The 17,775-nt window shown below is 44.7% G+C and overlaps 1 protein-coding gene across 1 annotated transcript; it reads left to right on the forward strand.

Annotated features, from left to right (window-relative positions):
- Positions 1-215: 215 nt before the first annotated feature.
- LOC138775392 (COP9 signalosome complex subunit 8-like) lies at positions 216-17,533 on the forward strand. The gene is made up of 7 exons (XM_069955933.1): positions 216-316; positions 1,722-1,804; positions 4,541-4,589; positions 6,431-6,563; positions 14,801-14,908; positions 16,478-16,540; positions 17,078-17,533. Exons 1-7 carry the CDS (start codon positions 239-241, stop codon positions 17,155-17,157), a joined length of 594 nt encoding a protein of 197 aa, XP_069812034.1. The 5' UTR covers positions 216-238; the 3' UTR covers positions 17,158-17,533.
- The last annotated feature ends 242 nt before the right edge of the window (positions 17,534-17,775 follow it).

Genomic DNA, 17,775 nt, shown 5'->3' on the forward strand with positions numbered 1-17,775 from the left:
TTGCAGCGAGGAGCCACAGGGTGGCGATAGTGAGTACAAACAAGTGTGTCACCACTGCGGCTCCGTCTCTATCGCATCTGCTGTATACCAGGGTCACGTGTTTGCGTTCCACGCTCTCTGCCAATCAGGCGCAGCTTTCTACCAACCAATCCCGAGGTGAAGGTGTGACGTGCCCTGACCCGGAAGCGGAGTCGAGCGTTGGCGGTGTAGCCCAGGGCCCTGGGGGCCCGCAGAGAAGATGCCAGTTGCAGTGATGGCGGAAAATCCGGTGTCCTACCAAAGACTTCTAGAGCAGTGTGAGGAGCAGGAGCTGGAGGTAGGCGACGTCGGCGGTCTCCTCCCCGCACAAAAAGTGCTTATGGCGCCTTAGTCTGTTGAGTGTGTGTGAGCCGGTGTGACAGGACGTGTGTGTGTGTACAGGGCTTCATGTGCTCGTCACACCACTCCCCTGTGAGCGTACAGGCGGCCGCACAGCATGGTGGTATCAGACCGGTGCATGGACCGAGCTTCTAGAGCATTGTGTGACTTATGGGAGAGATGAGACGTGTATCCCTCCGCCGTCATTACATAGTCCCTGCGTGCTGGTCACTATTGGGGGAGATTTATCAAGCATGGTGTAAAGTGAAACTGGCTCAGTTCCCCTAGCAACCAATCAGATTCCACCTTTCATTTTCCAAAGACTCTGTGAGGTATGAAAGGTGGAATCTGATTGGTTGCTAGGGGCAACTGAGCCAGTTTCACTTTACACCATGTTTAATAATTCTCCCTTTTTTTTTTTTTTACATTAGACTCTGCGCTTTCCTCATGACAGGATATGTAAATGTCAGTCAATAACAACAAGAATTCTCTCCTTTCTCTGTAGTTTGAACCTTAAGGCAAATTTAAAGGGTTATGCTGTGTTTACACGGAGCGATAATTTGCCCAATTGCTCATTTAACGATTTAAAATCAACAGTTTGGTTTTTATACCGATCAACGTTTGACGAATCATTATTGCAATCGTTTTTAAGAGCACTTAAGCCCATCTTTCACATAGGGTGAATCTTTGAAAGACTGTTTACATGAAGCGATCTGCGAATTTTTAGTGCACGATGAACGACGATTTGAGAACATGTTGAAAGGTCAAAAGGAACAATTTCTCGCTCGTCGCTTAATCGTTTGCTGTGTTTACACGGAACGATTATCGCTCAAATGTCATCGTTATTGCGAAAATTTGAAAGATAATCGTTCCATGTAAATGCAGCATTACTCCAGCCAATAACTCTTATCTTCTACACAATAAGGGATACGTGAGCGCAGCTGGACCCGTGTCATCTGGAGAACATCCCTGCACATCCAGTTGTAGGGTCGGTCACCTGTGTGTCCTTCATTCATGGTCTATGGCAGCAGCAGAGGTTACTGAGGACAGTGCTCTTCTATCTCGCAGATTCCGCAGCTCGCTCCTCCTTGCGGACTCTGGTGGCCGCACGCATTTCTGCCCATGCCATAGACTCCATTCTATGCATGGGCGGATTCCGCAGTCCGTCTAAAAAATGAACAGGTTCATTCTTTGGACAGAAAGCGGAATCCGCCCGTGCATAGAATGGAGTCTATGGCATAGATGTGAGCCACGGTTTTCCGCTGGGATTCCGTAGTGTGCATGTACACTTATGTCTAGGAGTAAATCCTGTAAGTCCTTTATGTTAAATACTTTTATTAACCCCAGCAATATCTATCTTTTAGGCCCCAGGAGGTGTTGCTACTCCTCAAGTATACAGTCAGCTTTTAGTCCTTTATTTGTTGCATAATGACATGGTGAGTATTGTGTGTGTTTAATATTACTTAAATTCATAAAATGTGATTCTTGATCCAAAAAAAAAAAAAATATATATATATATATATATATATATATATATAATATATAATATATATATATATATATATATATATATAATTTTTTTTTTTTTTTTTTTTTTTTTTTTTTTTGTTTGTTTTTATTATTATTATTTTTTTTTTTTTATCAAGCTAAAAGAAAAAACTTGTTTTAACTAAAGGGAATTACAATAACATCTATCCATCAAAGCTAGAAAATACATCCCAAGCTGCATAGCTATGTAAGCAGTGAAGCTATTCATATAATAGTATTCATACCTTTTATGTTCTGATGTGTCACAGAGGCGGTTAGGTTACGTTAGTGCCCTTGCCACCCCTCTATGACACTTCAGCGCAGCCTTGGACAACTTGTTCATAGGACAAAGGTGTTGTGATTCTCCTTAATGGAATGAACAGCTGTTGTACTACCAATAGTCAGGACCCTGTTATGACCTATGCTGTGTCTAGGTGGTAAATGTTGCTCATGTGATAACACTTCATCTGTGCTTATTACCTTTCCTTACAGTGTACAGCTACCATGTAGTGTCATGGCTACTTTATGACCTTTAAAGGGGTACTCTGACGATATATATTTTTTATATAGCGCTGGGGTGACATAGAAAATAACAAACATCCTATTGTCACCAGACCAAACGACCCTTACTATAATTTAAAAAAAAAAATCCCCTCAAGTCTTTATTAAACTTTATCTAAACCCCTTCCGGCATCAGGGCGTAACTGTACGTCCTGATGCCAGAGGGCTATGTGCAGCCCAGGACCGCAGCTATTAGCAGGCGCGGTCCGATCGCTGCACCCACTAATTAAACATTTAAATGCAGCTGTCAAAACTTGACAGCTGCATTTAAATGTATTATTTCCCCCTATCCCTGGTGTCTAGTGGGGGGATATGCCTTCTGCTTACCGGGCCCTGGCTCAGCGTTGCACTGACGCTGATCCCGGCTCAGCAATCCATTCTTCTGATCTGCCGCAGGCCAAAGCAATATAGCAAAGATCTTATCGATCATTGCTGTATTAGGTATACTGCAGTGATCTCTATGGGAGATCGCTGCAGTAATACTGAAAGTCCCCCAGGGGGACTAAGGCTATGTTCACACTACGTATATTTGAGGCTGTATAGCAACCAAAACAAGGAGTGGATTGAAAACACAGAAAGGCTCTGTTCACATAATGTTGTAATTGAGTGGATTGCCGTCATTTAATGGCAAATATTTGCTGTTATTTTAAAACAACGGCTGTTGTATTGAAATAATGGAAGTTATTTACTGTTATATGGCGGCCATCCACTCAATTACAACATTATGTGAACAGATCCTTTCTGTGATTTCAATCCACTCCTGGTTTTGGTTGCTATGAGGACCTGACATGAGGACCAAATACAGCCTCAAATATACAGTGTGAACCCAGCCTTAAAGTTAATGTATACTGTAAAAAAAAAAAAGTTTTTATTAATAAATAACCCCCTCTCCTAATAAAAGTTTTAATCAACCCCCTTTTCCAATTTTATAAATAAAAAAAAAAATAAACAAACATATTTGGTATCACCGCGTACGTAATTGCCCGAACTTTTAAATTATCACATTCCTGATCTTGCACAGTAAACGGCGTAAATACAAAAACCTGCCAAAGTGCTAAATTGCGCATTTTTTGTCACATCAAATCCAGAAAAATTGTAACAAAAAGGATCATAAAGTCGCATATACGCAAGTAAGGTACCGATAGAAAGAACACATCATGGCGCAGAAAATGACTCATCACACCCTATAGAGCAAAGGATAAAAGCGTTATGAGGCTGGAAATAGAGCAATTTTAAACACTTTTTTTTTTTTTTTAAAGGTTTTAATTTTTTAAAAGCTGTCATAAAAGAAAAGTGATATATCATATCATTGTAATCGTAACAACTTGAGGAACATATATAACATGTCAGTTTTACTATCAAATGAATGGCGTACACACGAAAACCCCCCAAAATGAAAACAAATTCCTTTTTTTTGTGGTTTCGCAGCATCTTTAATGGAAAAATGAAATCTGCCATTTCAAAGTACAATTAATGCGCAAAATATAAGGGTCACATGTGGGTCTGTAGATGAAAAAATGCAGTGCTATGGCCTTTTAAACACAAAGGAGGAAAAAATGAAACGCCAAAAAACGATTATTAGCCCGTCCTGAAGGGTTAAATCGCCTCTACAGCTCTGGTAATGTTCAGTTTTCAGTGATTTTTCCTCAGGCTGTTCTGACAGGCTGAGATAAGGTTCTTAGATTCATATTTTGTGAATATGCCATGGATGTGGAGATGAGAAAAAAGCCCTTCTAAGTTTAGAATCTTGTTTTGTTTGGTGGGCATATTGGTATGTAAGGTACTGTAGATAGTATGATTTGTGTAGGCACAGTATTGTGAACTATCTACAGGATGCCAACATGTATTTTGATACTGTGTGGCCTGGTGTGCAGCATTACAGTTCAGGACTTCCACCAGCAATTACTAGTTTCTGACACTAAGGGCCAGGGTAGTAATTCATCTGAACATATTGATGCATTATACGTCCATGAGTTCTTCAACAACAGCTAGCCATTATTGTGGCCCAAAAAGCAGCTAGGCTTCCCATGGGCAGTATACCCTGTTCTTTAGGCTTAGTACTTCTGTGATAATTTCTGTATATTTTTTTTTATAGGAATAATGCTCGCTATTTATGGAAAAGAATCCCACCTTCTGTTAGATCTGTAAGTCTTATATATTTTTTCTTTAATAAAAGCTGCGGATTGCATGAGGCTATGTTCATACAATGTCCTTTTCTTGCTTATTCTGTGTTGAAATATGCATGAAAACCACCTGTGCTAAGCTCCTGTTATTTTCAGTGGGAGTATGTGCCATAGTTCACACTACAGTAGGGAGTGAAATCCATAGCAGAATCGGAAAAAGTATGTCATGGGAACATAGACCCAGAACATTCCTCCTTTCTGTTGCTGTAAGGCAGCAGTGTGTCAAACTCACATTCCTTTGGCTGTGCAAAACTGCAATTCCCCTTCATACCTGGACAGCTAAGTTTTTAGCTTTGGCTAGTACAGGCATGATGAGAATTGTTTTGCAACAGTTGGGTGTGCTGTAAAGAGAACTCTTATTGTAGACAGTTGTTTTCAGTACGTGCCTTGTCATCAGTAGACCTTTTTTAAATTGGTCATCCAATTCCTGTGATCTTTGCAATGTTTAGAAAGGGAAATTAGGTTCGCTGTGCACTGGAGGCTATCCTTGTGTGCAGTCCCCAGGTCCGTTGACAGCTGCTGGCGTCACGTAACCCTGTTGAGTAATTGGTCGCTCAACCAATCAGTGACTGGGACGGGACACCACCCCAGTCACTGATTGACAGAGCAGGTAATCACTCAGCCAGTCTGTAACATTGCAGCTAGAAGAGCTGAATATGTGACATACCAGGTTTTCAGTCAATGGAACCCGGGAGCTACACAACAGAGGCACTGGGATGGGTGAGTTAAGGTATTTTCCCACACATCCCTGCCTGCCTTTTTTCAGTTCGGTGGGACTTTTCCTTTAGCTGTTTATTTACAAGTTTTAGAAGCATCACACTTTCTCCTTGGAAGAAATCACCTGCTAATTTTTCAGGTGTTAGCCATTGCTCCAGCAGGACTGAATGAGATCATGGCAATACAGTGAAAAGGTTTTGATATGACATTGACTTTAGGATAGGTCTGCGGTCTTAGATTGATGGGAGAATGATCTTTGGGGCCCCCTCTGATCATCACATGCTCTACATTGTTACACAGACACCGCAGCTCATCCGCATGTGTATCTGTACCTGGTACAGCTGCATTGTTTCTATTCAAGTGAACCAAGTGGCAAGTAGAGATGAGCGAACCTCGAGCATGCTCGAGTCCATCCGAACCCGAGCATTTGGCATAGCGGGGGCTGCTGAACTTGGATAAAGCCCTAGGGCTAGTTGAAAACATATCCATGTATTAATGTTTTCCAGACAACCTTAGAGCTTTATCCAACTTCAGCAGCCCCGCTATGCCGAATGCTCTGGTTCGGATGGACTCGAGCACGCTCGAGGTTCGCTCATCTCTAGTGGCAAGCCTTTGTGCTTATATGAACTGTGCTCACAGGAGCATCACTCGACATCTGGGAGATCAGTACATATGTCAAGCATAGCTCCTATGTATATCTGCTGTAGAGATGAGCGAACCGGGTTCGAGTCGATCTGAACCCGAACGTTTGGTATTTGATTAGCTGGGGCTGCTGAACTTGGATAAAGCTCTAAGGTTGTCTGGAAGACATGGATACAGCCAATGACTATATGCAATCAAATGCCGAAAGATCAGGTTCGGATCGACTCGAGCATGCTCGATCACTCATCTCTAATTTGCTGTTTTCAGTGGTCCATTCCCTCAGGCCTACATTCCAGTGGATTATGTTAGTTGATTGACTATTAAACCCATGAATGTAGACATTTCTTTTATATTGTGGTGTCCTTTTATGTTTGCTCTCCATGGTACATTATTCCCTAATGTTTAGTGTTTACTTGGCACTGAGTGGTCGTTTATCTCTTTAGTCCAGTCCAGAGCTAGGTTGGATCTGGGAGGTAGGACAGAGAATCTGGCAGAGAGATTTCCCAGGAATCTATTCTTCAATAGCTGCCCATCAGTGGTCTGAAAACATACAGCCTATCATGGAGGCTGTACGAGGTAAGCAAAGTTTACTTTCAGTTCTGTTCTATATTCCTCGCTAGTGATTTAATAAATGGACAAAATTGTTTGGACTTCTAAACATCACATCTTTATGGAGTTGCTAAATATCCTTTAGCCATTATTGTGGGATTGGTTTTCATTTTGCTGCTATAAAAACCCTAGCTCCTCTGGAACACACTTTTACTGTATATTGGAACATTGCTGCAGGGATTTGCATCCTCAGTGAGATAAGACACTGATGCTGGGCAATAAGGCGAGGTTCACAGCGGACACTACAACAGTGGCCAAGGATCTCTGTGGGAAACTCAAGCTTTAACAGATTTTTTTTAATGGAACTTGCTCTGGGCAAAAGCACCAGGTTATACTTTTTTTTTTTTTGGCTTGTCAAGCTTTGGAACTTGTGTTTTGCCTTTATCCTGTTCCATCAGTCCTCATGATCAGGGTTAGAGAGTTCCAAACTGCTGACTAATGGATAGCTGTTCGATCAAGGAAACAAACATATCCATCTGTGCTTCTACAACACATTAAGATGCTTCTGTTCTCCATTGCAACGTATCAAAGAGGGTTTCTCAAGCTCCTGAAGGTTGTAATTAGAGATGAGCGAACCTGCCGAGGTTCGGGTTCGTATGAACCTGAACTATCGGCTTCTGACTGCCGCTGTCTGCCCGCTCCGTGGAGAGGGTGGATACAGCCGGAGGACCGCCTGGAAAACTGGGATACAGCCATAGGCGGTCCTCCAGCTGTATCCACCCTCTCCACGGAACAGCACAGAATAGTGACCGACAACTTTTCCTCAACCACCCTTATCTAATAGGGCCAGTAACCTATTACAATGTTGCTCATGATATATATTGATGAGCAAAGCTTACAAAATTCATATCAAAACTCAATTTTAAATTGTTCTAAGATTTTTTTCCGACCCCCGACTCCAGCCAAGACTAGTTCCGACTCTGACTCCACAGCCCTGATTCATATTTCAGAAACCTCACCAAAACAATGTATACTTTATTTCCTAACATTAAATAAATAATCAAATACAAAGCAAAAATGGAAAGCTTATGAAAAAGCATAGGACAAAATACATCTTACCATGGATTTGTACCCTGACATTTTATGCTGACTAGAGATCAGCTTATCTTTAGTATCCAGGAAAACATGGATACTCTCTGTATTCATGTTTTCCCAGACTCCCTAGAGCTGCATCCAGCTTCTCTAGCCACCGGTATTTGAATGGCAAACAATTGGACTTGTGTTGCTCTATTTGTGCCCATTTCTTTTTTTTAAACAATTGTTTATTTTATTCGTTTTTTGTTTTTTAACACTGTGTACGAAAAGTAGTAAGAGCAATATACCAGTCCCCAACACGGGATGATTCAGACATAAGAAGAAACAGGTAGCACAATAGTAACGTATCCCGTACAGGGAGTCCTATGAATAACACAAATCAGTAAGCATATTAATCTAGTAACTTGGGCTAGCAAAATCGCCATGGAGCGCCAACATTGGCGCCATCAATCAGGAAACCAAACACATTGACACGAACAAGACAAGGGACAACACAGGAAGTGGGGTCAAGGGGATGAACATGGGGTAGGGGGGGGGGGGGGGGGGGGGGGGCTGAGCAGCAACTCAGGGCGTATGCGAGACCTCATAGTAGGCATCCCATGGATCCCAGATTTTTCTAAAATTTATCCACACGGTTAGAGTGCAAGCTGTCATGTATTCCATCCTCCTCACCTCTTGTATCGATTGACGAGCTCGGCCGCAGAGGGAATCAATGTCTGCTTCCAATACCGCGCCACCAGGCAACTTAGGCAGCTGTTAGTATATATAGCAACAGTCTGGCCAAATGTTCTGCATGGTCTTGGGTGGGACATTTAGAATATAAACCATAGCGTCCAAGGGAATAGTACGGCCCTGTCACCAGTCGCAATCAATCTTGGGATACGCTCCAATATGGACGGAGCTTAACACAATCCCAAAATATGTGCGGTAAGGAGCCTGGTGCTTCAAAACAACGCCAACAGAGGGTGCGTAGATCAGGATACAGACGGTGTAACAACTCGGGCGTGTGGTAACCAATAAAACAGGATCTTGTACTGGTTTTCCCGGTACGACACATCGAAGAGGATTTGGCCGCTTGCGACCAGATAATTTGCCACACCTGGACGGGAATAGTCCTACCCAGGTAAGTTTCCCACTTAGCCATGTATGGGTGACTTATCTCCCGCCCCTCCTGAGGGGAATTGAGAAGAGAATAGATGGTAGACATTAACCCTCTGGTGGAGGGGGTACTTTTTACATAACCACTCAAAGGTGGTTGGTTTCGGGAATGGTGCATATCCCGTGATTATTGCTGCCGTGGAAGAGATAATCTCATGATAGGCAGCTGACCGTTGTGGGAGGCCCCTTCTGTCCCTCAGGACAGGGAACGGCAAGACTGTCCTGGGTAAACGGATCAACCACATCAGCAAAGTGAAACAAATTAGCATGTTGCATGGAGCTATTTTCATCATATGTACAACTACTCCCTATGAGATTGGTGTATATAATAGGAGTCAGTGGGGACGGAGTAGACCGTAAAGGGATATGTTGTCACCGCTATCTTCCATATGTCAAATGTGTGTTTCATGGGACCTAAAAGTGTTGCCCGGTCGTACACGCTATGGGGGACCATAACAACCTCACATGGATGGATAGGGGCCAACCAGAGCTTCTCTATTCTGTCCATTTAGTGAACGCCGGTCTAGTAGTCCATTGATGGCACACACCTCAGATGGACAGCCAAATAGTACTTGTGCCAAATCGGGGACTCCAAGCCCACCAGACATCTTCCCGGCACACAACACTTTTGCGACACTCTGTGTCGGCCCCCTCTCCATATGACGCATCAGTGCCCCTTGAAACCTACGTAGAGCAGACGTGGGATCGGGACAGGCAGGGTTTCAATAAATAGAGGAACCGCGGGAGAACATTCATTTCAGGGCATTGATTCTACCAATCCATGAAATAGTGAGCGTGGACCATTTACGTAGCTCTGCTTCAATGCGCCGAAATAAGGGCGGGAAGTTAGCTCCATATAGTGTTCTGTAGGAAGGTGTGATATGCGTCCCCAAGTAACGAAGAGAACCTTCTCCCCCACCTATAAGGGAAAGACGATTTAAGAGACACTAATAGGGCGTCTGGCAGGTTTATTGCTAGTGCCTCAGTCTTATGTGTGTTAATTTTATATCCGGAAGCATAGCGTACTCATCCAGGAGGGAGTGCAGGATTGGGGCAGAGAAACCGCTGGGTTACTAAGAGTAAGCAGTATGTCATCCGCAAATAGCGAGAGTTTGAATTCTCTACCCCTAACCTGGACTCCCCGGACATCCGGGGAGAGACGTATGCTTGCGGCCAGCGGTTCTATACTAAGTACGAATAAGAGGGGAGAGAGCGGGCACCCCTGCCGGGTTCCGTTATGTATCGAGACTGGTCCCGAGGAGGCATGTGGCAATTTCACTCGTGCAGTTGGTACTGTATAGAGTGCATGGACCGCTTGGAGGAAGGGCCCTGAAAAACCATAAGCTGTTAGGGTCGCAGATAAGAAAGTCCAACTTAGCCTATCAAAGGCTTTCTCTGCGTCTAGACTAAGTAAAACCCCCTGGGAACCAGTCTTGTTCACTAACGTCAATCAGATCTATGGTGCGGCGGGTGTTGTCGCCCGCCTGTCGATTGAGGACAAAACCGACCTGGTCTGCGTGTATTAGACCAGGCAGCAGGCCCCCTAGTCTATTGGCTAGAACTTTTGTGAAGATCTTCAGGTCTGCATTCAGCAGAGATATGGGTCTGTAACTAGCCGGGTCTGCAGGGTCCCTGCCCTCCTTTCGGAATAACAGTGATAAAAGAACTCAGCATAGTGGAGGGGATAGGGGAGCCCGTCATGTAGGAGTTATAGACCTGGAGCAAATGGGGTAATAGCAGCGGGGTGAATACTTTATAATATAGATATGGAAGGCCGTCAGGACCAGGGGATTTCCCATTAGGTAGGTCCTTTATCACTTCGGCTAGTTCCTCTGGGGAGATGGGGCCGTTAAGGGAGGCCAGGTTGTCAGAGGTGAGCTGGGGAAGTTGGCATCTATCCAAATAAGATTTAATTACCCTTGTTTCTATCGCTTATTGACCCTGAGGGGGTAGGGGGGAGGGAATAGAGTGTGGAGTAGTAGTCTGCGAATATGGCTGCAATCCTGATCTGGTGTATAGGTGGAGAGTCCCTGCTTATCTTTTAGAGCAGCTGGTGAGGTCATCAGTTTTTGATCACGAAGTTGGGATGCTAAAAGTGTATCCGTTTTATTGGCCTTATCATAGTATGTGTGTTTTGTGAAAGAAAGAAGTTTTTCTGTTCTGGCCAGCTGCTAGGTCCTTTAGCTTATTCCGGAGCGCCACCACCTCCCTCAGGGTTGAAGAGAGAGACTTGGTACGTAAAGAGTCCTCCTTCTCTTTAAGTTGCTGTGTATATAGGTCCTACCTGATGGGAGGCCGTTTTTTAAGATGCTGAGGAGAGGGAGATGCAGGCACCCCGGAAGACAGCTTTATGTGCTTCCCACAGCACAGACGGATCAGCAACACTGCCCTCATTGACCTGAAAGTATTCACGGAGGCCTTGGGCCAACTTGTCCTTGTGCACTGTGTGGCGTAGGAGACTTCATTGAGTCGCCAGTGACAATACCCTACGGGGTTGTGACAACAGGTGGAGGTCAATGGTGACAGGCGCATGGTCCGACCATACAATGGGATGAATCTCTGAAGAGGCCATGGCTCTAAGTCCTAGGAATGTTCCCTAAAAAAAGATCTATGCGCGTGTGTGTAAGATGGGGGTGGGAGTAAAAGGTAAAGGTCCTTTCAGTAGGGTGACAGGCCCTCCACAAGTCAAATACCTGGTGAGATCTCATCAGCCGACGAAAAGCCTTAGACAGTTGAGTGGTGTGTATAGGTGGGGCTGTATTCGTCACGGTTGACCTATCCCTTATCTCCGAGGGTGGGGTATTAAAATCGCCTCCTAGCAGCAACAGGGCCGGAGGAAGTCGGGCTATTTTGGCATATATCCTCTCCAGGAAACGGGTCTGGCCGTCATTGGGAGCATAAACGTTACAAAGCGTGACCTGAACTCCGTCCAGTTTACCATGAAGAATGATATATCTTCCTTGGGGGTCAATGTCGGAGCTATCCTCCTGGAATCGTGTCGTGCGACTAAACAGTATGGCCACCCCAGCCTTTTTCTGATCATTAGTGGCTAGAGTATACCACGGGGTACTTAAAGTAGGCAAATTTAAATGTACACGATCTGTCATGGTGGGTCTCCTGGACATAAGCTATGTCTGCTTTCAGGATGGACAGTTCTTTCAGTAGTAGGCGCCGCTTAACATTAGAGTTAAGGCCCTTCACATTTAATGTCAGAACACGCACCATGACAGGTTCTCGAATGGGTGGAAGGTGATCGCAAATGTACCTGAACCCTATTACAACGGGTTGTAGCCTTAGTAGGTCGGAATCCCAGCTCATTCCGAACCAGGGAGATGAAAGTAGAGGCAGCAGCAACAGGAGAAGATACTCAGCCAAACCACCCCATCGTCTACATGAAACTGACAGTAGAGGTAACCATGCCTGTAGAACAAAGGGAAAAACATGAGGGAGGGAGACATGAAACACAACAACACAGAAAAACAAAACAAGAAAAAACCATGTTATGTGCCAGGGGGGCCGACAAGGTCCCCTTAGCGCCCTCTGAGCAGTGCAAGCAAAACCAGTAGATATGAATATGTCTACACCCCACCCACTAAGGACAGTAAGGTGGGTGAGCGGGAAAGTACTCAGTGGGATATAGGGGAAAAAGGAGAGAAGAGATGTGAGAGGAGTCAGCGGAGAGAGCAAATAACACAGTTCATACGTAGGAGCGGTGTGCGATAGCATCCACAACCAGAATCAAATATGAATCAACACTCCGGTCCAGAACTACCAGTGGGAAGTATAAAGCTATAAACACGATCCAGAATGTAGTAGAAGGACTGCATATAGAAAAAGGAGGGATGAAAGGAAGGAGAGAGACCTAGGCCAGGAAAGGGAAAAAAGTAGGGCTAGAGCATCAAATAAAGCAAACATCAGCTATATGATGAATCGTGTTGCATCAGCGATTCCGCGGTGAGCGTGACTGTGCAGTCACGTTTGGAGGTGATCTGGGAGCATTGCGTTTCCTCGAGGACCGAACCGGTGTCCACACTGGCGGTGGTGGAGGAGGAGGTGGTAAAAGTTCCCAATTGTGCAATCGAGGAGGGGGTATGTCCAGTGTTTCACAGAACGCCTCAAGATCATCTGCCACTCTCATAGTGGCCGATCTTCCATCCCGTCTCGCGGTGAGGCTGAAGGGAAAACCCCACCTGTACTGTATTCCGGTATCACGGAGGAGTTGCAAGAGCGGGCGTAGTCTCTTCCTTTTTTGCAGGGTGACCCACGACAGGTCAGGGAGGAGTTGAATGCTGGAACCCTCATACTCAATATCTCGCAGGTCCCTAGCCTTGGTCATTACTGCCTCTTTCAGGGAGTAATTGGTGATACAGCAAATCACGTCCCTCGGTAGAGGTGAGGCATCTTTCGGGCGTAGGGCCCTATGTGCTCTGTCCATTTGAATCCGGTGATCCCTAGGGGCCCCCAGGATCTGGTTAAATATGGCCTCTAATGCAGGCCTAAGATCAGAGTCACGGATTTGCTCAGACAGTCCACGAACTCGGATATTATGTCTGCGCCCCCTGTTGTCAATGTCTTCTAGGTGGCGTTGATAGTCGCAGATAGCAGAGTGTTGGGTTTGTACTGTAGCATGAAGATCTTTTATGTAACCACGTGTCTCATCATGGTCAGTCTCTAGGGTTTCAATACGATGAGTCATGTGCTGGAGGTCAGACCGCACTGCTGCAATCTCTGCCTTAAAGGTCTCTTTCACCTCAGTGATCAGTCCTTTGAAGTCATCTTTAGTTGGCATATTTTGCAAGAAGCTAGACCAGTGTGTGTCAGACAGCCCGGGGTGGTCCTCTCTCTCTGAAACCGTGGATTGTGATGACCACCAGTCCACTCTGTCTCGCTGGGACCGCGGTAAGTCCATTCCCCTTATGTCTGGGCTGAGGTGCGGCGCACCAGATACGGAGGCCTGAGGCGGCTGTACAGGAGTACGCCCTGAGTGGGAGGCATCCCGCTGCGGTAGAGGCGCAGGGCTAGAAGGTGCAGGGGCCGAAGCAGCCAGTGATGACTGAGGACTAACCTGGTCTTGCATGTCGGGATGCACCTCGGTCACATGACGCCCGGCTTGAGGCGCGTTATGTACCTGGGAGGCTTCCGGCAGGAATGGAGAGGCATCCGGTCTCAGGGCACTGTCCCGGGAGGCTTCCGATGCCGCCGGTAACCGGGTAACCCCATGAGGAGATGGCGGAGTCTCGTGCTGGTGGAGATGCAGAGCGCCTACTGTGGGTGAGCCAGGATCTGAGGCTCTGCGGCCTCGCTTCTCGGTCATCGGCGCCATCTTGGAATTAGCTGGCTGCCGCGCGCTGCGGAGATAGGAGTCCAAGGTGGACGGTGTGATGGTCCCTGATGCCGGCAACTTAGCCTGGGACTTCTGAGGGGCCCTCTTCCCCATGTAGGTGAGTTGCGGTCCGTGTAAAATGGCTGTAGATCGCTAGATACGGTAGTCTGGGACGGAGCTCTCTGCCTATGCGACTGTCTCCATCGACTTCCGGTCCCGCCCCCCTATTTGTGCCCATTTCTAATGCTGACAAAATGATCTAAGAATCTGATTTGAATGTTGTCATTTCAACAAAGTCTGCACAGATCTATAGCACAAGTGAATATAAGACATTTTGTAATATATGTTAATAGACAAAAATGTTATCCTGTTATTAAATATCTTCCCCTTGCCCCTCCCCGCTAAACTGTCTGAAAAATCATCTTGACAAGAACGTATATTTACTGGCTATGACTTTGATTGTCTAGGATTAGTGTAGACATGTGATATGGGAGCTCGATGTTACGTATATACTATATAGTTACCAGCAGAGGGAGACAAAGTCCAACAGATATTGTGGCATAGTCTTTGACAATAGTTTCAGCACAAATGCTTCCTTAGCAGGGAATACAAAATATGAAACATTCCTGTTCTTCCAGTTCTAGTGTAACAAATACTGTATTTTTTAAAATTTGTTTTTCTCTCTTAGACACAACACGGCGGCGCGCTTTTTGTCTGGTATCACAAGCTTACACGTCAATTTCAGCTGATGATTTAGCAGCCTTTGTCGGGCTTCCTGTGGAAGAGGCTGTTAAAGGTGGGTTCAACTATTATTGCTGTAAGATTATGCTTAAAGGGACCGTAGGGCACCAACAGTCATTGTATGTCAGCTGTTGACGTTGACGACTTTTGCCAGGAGGCATGGAGCTGGATAATGTCATGAACAGTTTCTAATTCCATGCACTAGATACAAGGCAAATGTATCAATGTCAAAAGAAGGAAAACCTAGCAGCCAAAGTTGTTACTCACTCTGCTGTCTAGAACAGTAAATCTGTGTACAGTGAGTTTGGTTGAACTTTTATAAAGCTGCGCGTACGATGAAAGGCTGCAGTTGGATAGTTGTTGTCCATAGGAATCATGGGCCATGGGCATATATTTTGTATGCTTTTTAAGGAAAACCCTTGTCAGACACAATGAGATAATAGTAATTCCAGAACACATCTGCTATTTATGGTACCAGTCACTTTCTTCTGTTTAGACTGGAACACCCCACAGTACTCTCTGGCATTTGGCTTAGAGTGCGGCCTTGATTTGGTGGCAGCAGAATGTGTTTTACAGACCAAACTGTATGACATTTTTGAAGAGGAAGGACAGCGTGCTGTGCTCCTGGCCCCAAAGTGACCTGTAAGCCAAAACACACTCTGGGCTGTTACTGGAGGGTGAGATGGTCTCCCTCTGCAATGTACTGATTACCAGCCAAAGAATTAGGCCCAGGTCTTAGACTCTTTCAGGCAGCTTTAAAGGGGTTGTTCAGCGAAAATCTTTTTCTTTTAAATCAACTGGTGTCAGAAAGTTATATAGATTTGTAAGGTACTTCTATTAAAAAAATCTCAAGTCTTCCCATACTTATTAGCTGCTGTATGTCCTGCAGAAAATGTTGTTTTATTTTCAGTGTGACACAGTGCTCTCTGCTGACATCTCTGGCCGAGACAGGAACTCTCTCGGTTTTCTATGAATCCCTATAGAAAGCCTCTCCTGCTCTGGACAGTTCCTGTCTCAGCCAGAGATGTCAGCAGAGGGTACTGTGTCAGACTGAAAATAAAACATTTCCTGCGTGACATACAGCAGCTAATAAGTATGGGAAGACTGGAGATTTTTTTTAGTAAATTACAAATCTCTGTAACTTTCTGACATAAGTTGATTTAAAAGAAAAAAAAAAATTCTCTGGACAACCCCTTTATTAAGCACATTTGTGTCTCTTTTTCGGATTTAACACTTACCAGCGCAGTGTTCCAATTAATTTAATTTAGATAACCATAGTGCAAGGAACCAGTCACTAGTTTTATGCTGCTAGAATTATGGGTAACATGAAACACTGCCAGTGACCCCCTAATAATAATCTATGATGCATGCTGAAAGGCTGCATGGGTTCAGAACAGTCATAGAACTTTGGCAGGAATCAGGACTGAAAACTGCACTAAGGGTGAAAGTAAGAAAATTTCCTTCATTCTCCGTGTCGCTGGACCCTATAGGAACATAACAGCAGGTTACAGTATTCTTACTTGTTAGTTTTCCTTTAACCAATACCAGTTTGGCCCGCTCACAATGTTTTGCGTATTTTGAGTGAACGCAGTTACAATCTTGTTTTTCCTGTTTCCTCTAACAGGTGTTGTAGAGCAGGGTTGGCAAGCAGATTCTGCCACGCGTATTGTAATGCCCAAAAAGCCTGGTGAGTGCATTTTATTTGCAGAATATATTCCCCCTTTTTTGTTAGCTGACATGACAGCTTCTCATATAAACCTCTCCCTAGATGGTAATCGGAGGATTAATAGGCCTTCTGCAGCCTCTGCTGGATGACGACTCCTTATTGTTGATACAGTTGTGTTAGTTGATTTTTGCCATTTGTTACTGATCCTATCATTTCCATCATTGCAGATACTTGCTTTTCAGCTGACTGCCTGCTTTGTGTAGCTCATAAAATCTTGGCAGACCGCCTTTATTTTAAAGAAAAGCAACTGCTCTCACAGTCACGAGGATTGAGGTTACATCCGCTACACCCTGCCCCTTATTTAAATCTGTTCCTAAAAATAAAAAGCCATTTTCTCTTAGTTACTGCTCTGCATAGATTTTTTTTTTTTTGCCTGAAGTTCTGGTTATAATTTCCTAAAACGCTGCAGGTCTGGTGGAAGGTGGGTGATCTGTATGGTAACATGGTGTACGCCTTTGGGTGGGAGGTCAGTGACGGTTTGTTCTGCTTTCCACACAGATTCTGCGCCCCTGTCTCTGATCCCCAACGAGCAGCAGCTGGCCAGACTCACTGACTACGTGGCTTTCCTGGAGAACTAGCACCCCCTCCCAGCCTGACATCAAGAATGCACAGAAACAAGCGTTAGGCAGACGGGGATTCTCCCAAATTCATTGCCTGTTCCTCTGAATCTTTGCACTTTGCCATTCACTATACTCTTACACACTAGGACTGAAAGAGTTAGAGGATGGGAGCAGGCACCCACAGGCTGACATGAAATTTGGCTTGTGTGGCATTTAACCACTTTACTGCCAGAAAGGCTTTCCTCCTGTGCATACTATCATGTGACAGGTTATTCTGGCATAAAATGGTTTGAGCTATTAAAATATAAAAAAGTTTAGCAATAGTTATTGCCTTTGTTTCATTTTGATGTGAGTTAATGGGTTACGTTGCCTGTTTAGTTTAAGACTCACCCTCAGAGACACCCTCTTTTGCTGTTTGTGACTTTATTTCTAGTCTTTTTGCTAATAGTGGAATATGTTAGCATCTCCTTTCCTTCTAGTAATTGCAGACATAAGGAATGTCATCTTAGCCGCATTCACATTGACAGTCTGTTACTGGGAATTCTTGAACAGTCATAAGTTGCCGTCTTGAAATAAGTTATCACAAAGAGCGACCAATCAGTATCTAAATGTTCTGCAAAAGATCAGCTTTTCTAT

The sequence above is a fragment of the Dendropsophus ebraccatus genome, unplaced genomic scaffold, assembly GCF_027789765.1.
Source record: "Dendropsophus ebraccatus isolate aDenEbr1 unplaced genomic scaffold, aDenEbr1.pat pat_scaffold_1610_ctg1, whole genome shotgun sequence".
In the NCBI taxonomy this organism is placed as follows: domain Eukaryota; kingdom Metazoa; phylum Chordata; class Amphibia; order Anura; family Hylidae; genus Dendropsophus; species Dendropsophus ebraccatus.

Excerpts from the sequence above, each read along its gene's own strand:
- LOC138775392 (XM_069955933.1), top strand. The coding sequence starts at position 239 with ATGCCAGTTGCAGTGATGGCGGAAAATCCGGTGTCCTACCAAAGACTT. Across the intron at positions 4,590-6,430 it reads TCCCACCTTCTGTTAGATCT|TCCAGTCCAGAGCTAGGTTG; the intron begins GTAAGTCTTATA and ends TTATCTCTTTAG. Across the intron at positions 14,909-16,477 it reads TGTGGAAGAGGCTGTTAAAG|GTGTTGTAGAGCAGGGTTGG; the intron begins GTGGGTTCAACT and ends TTCCTCTAACAG.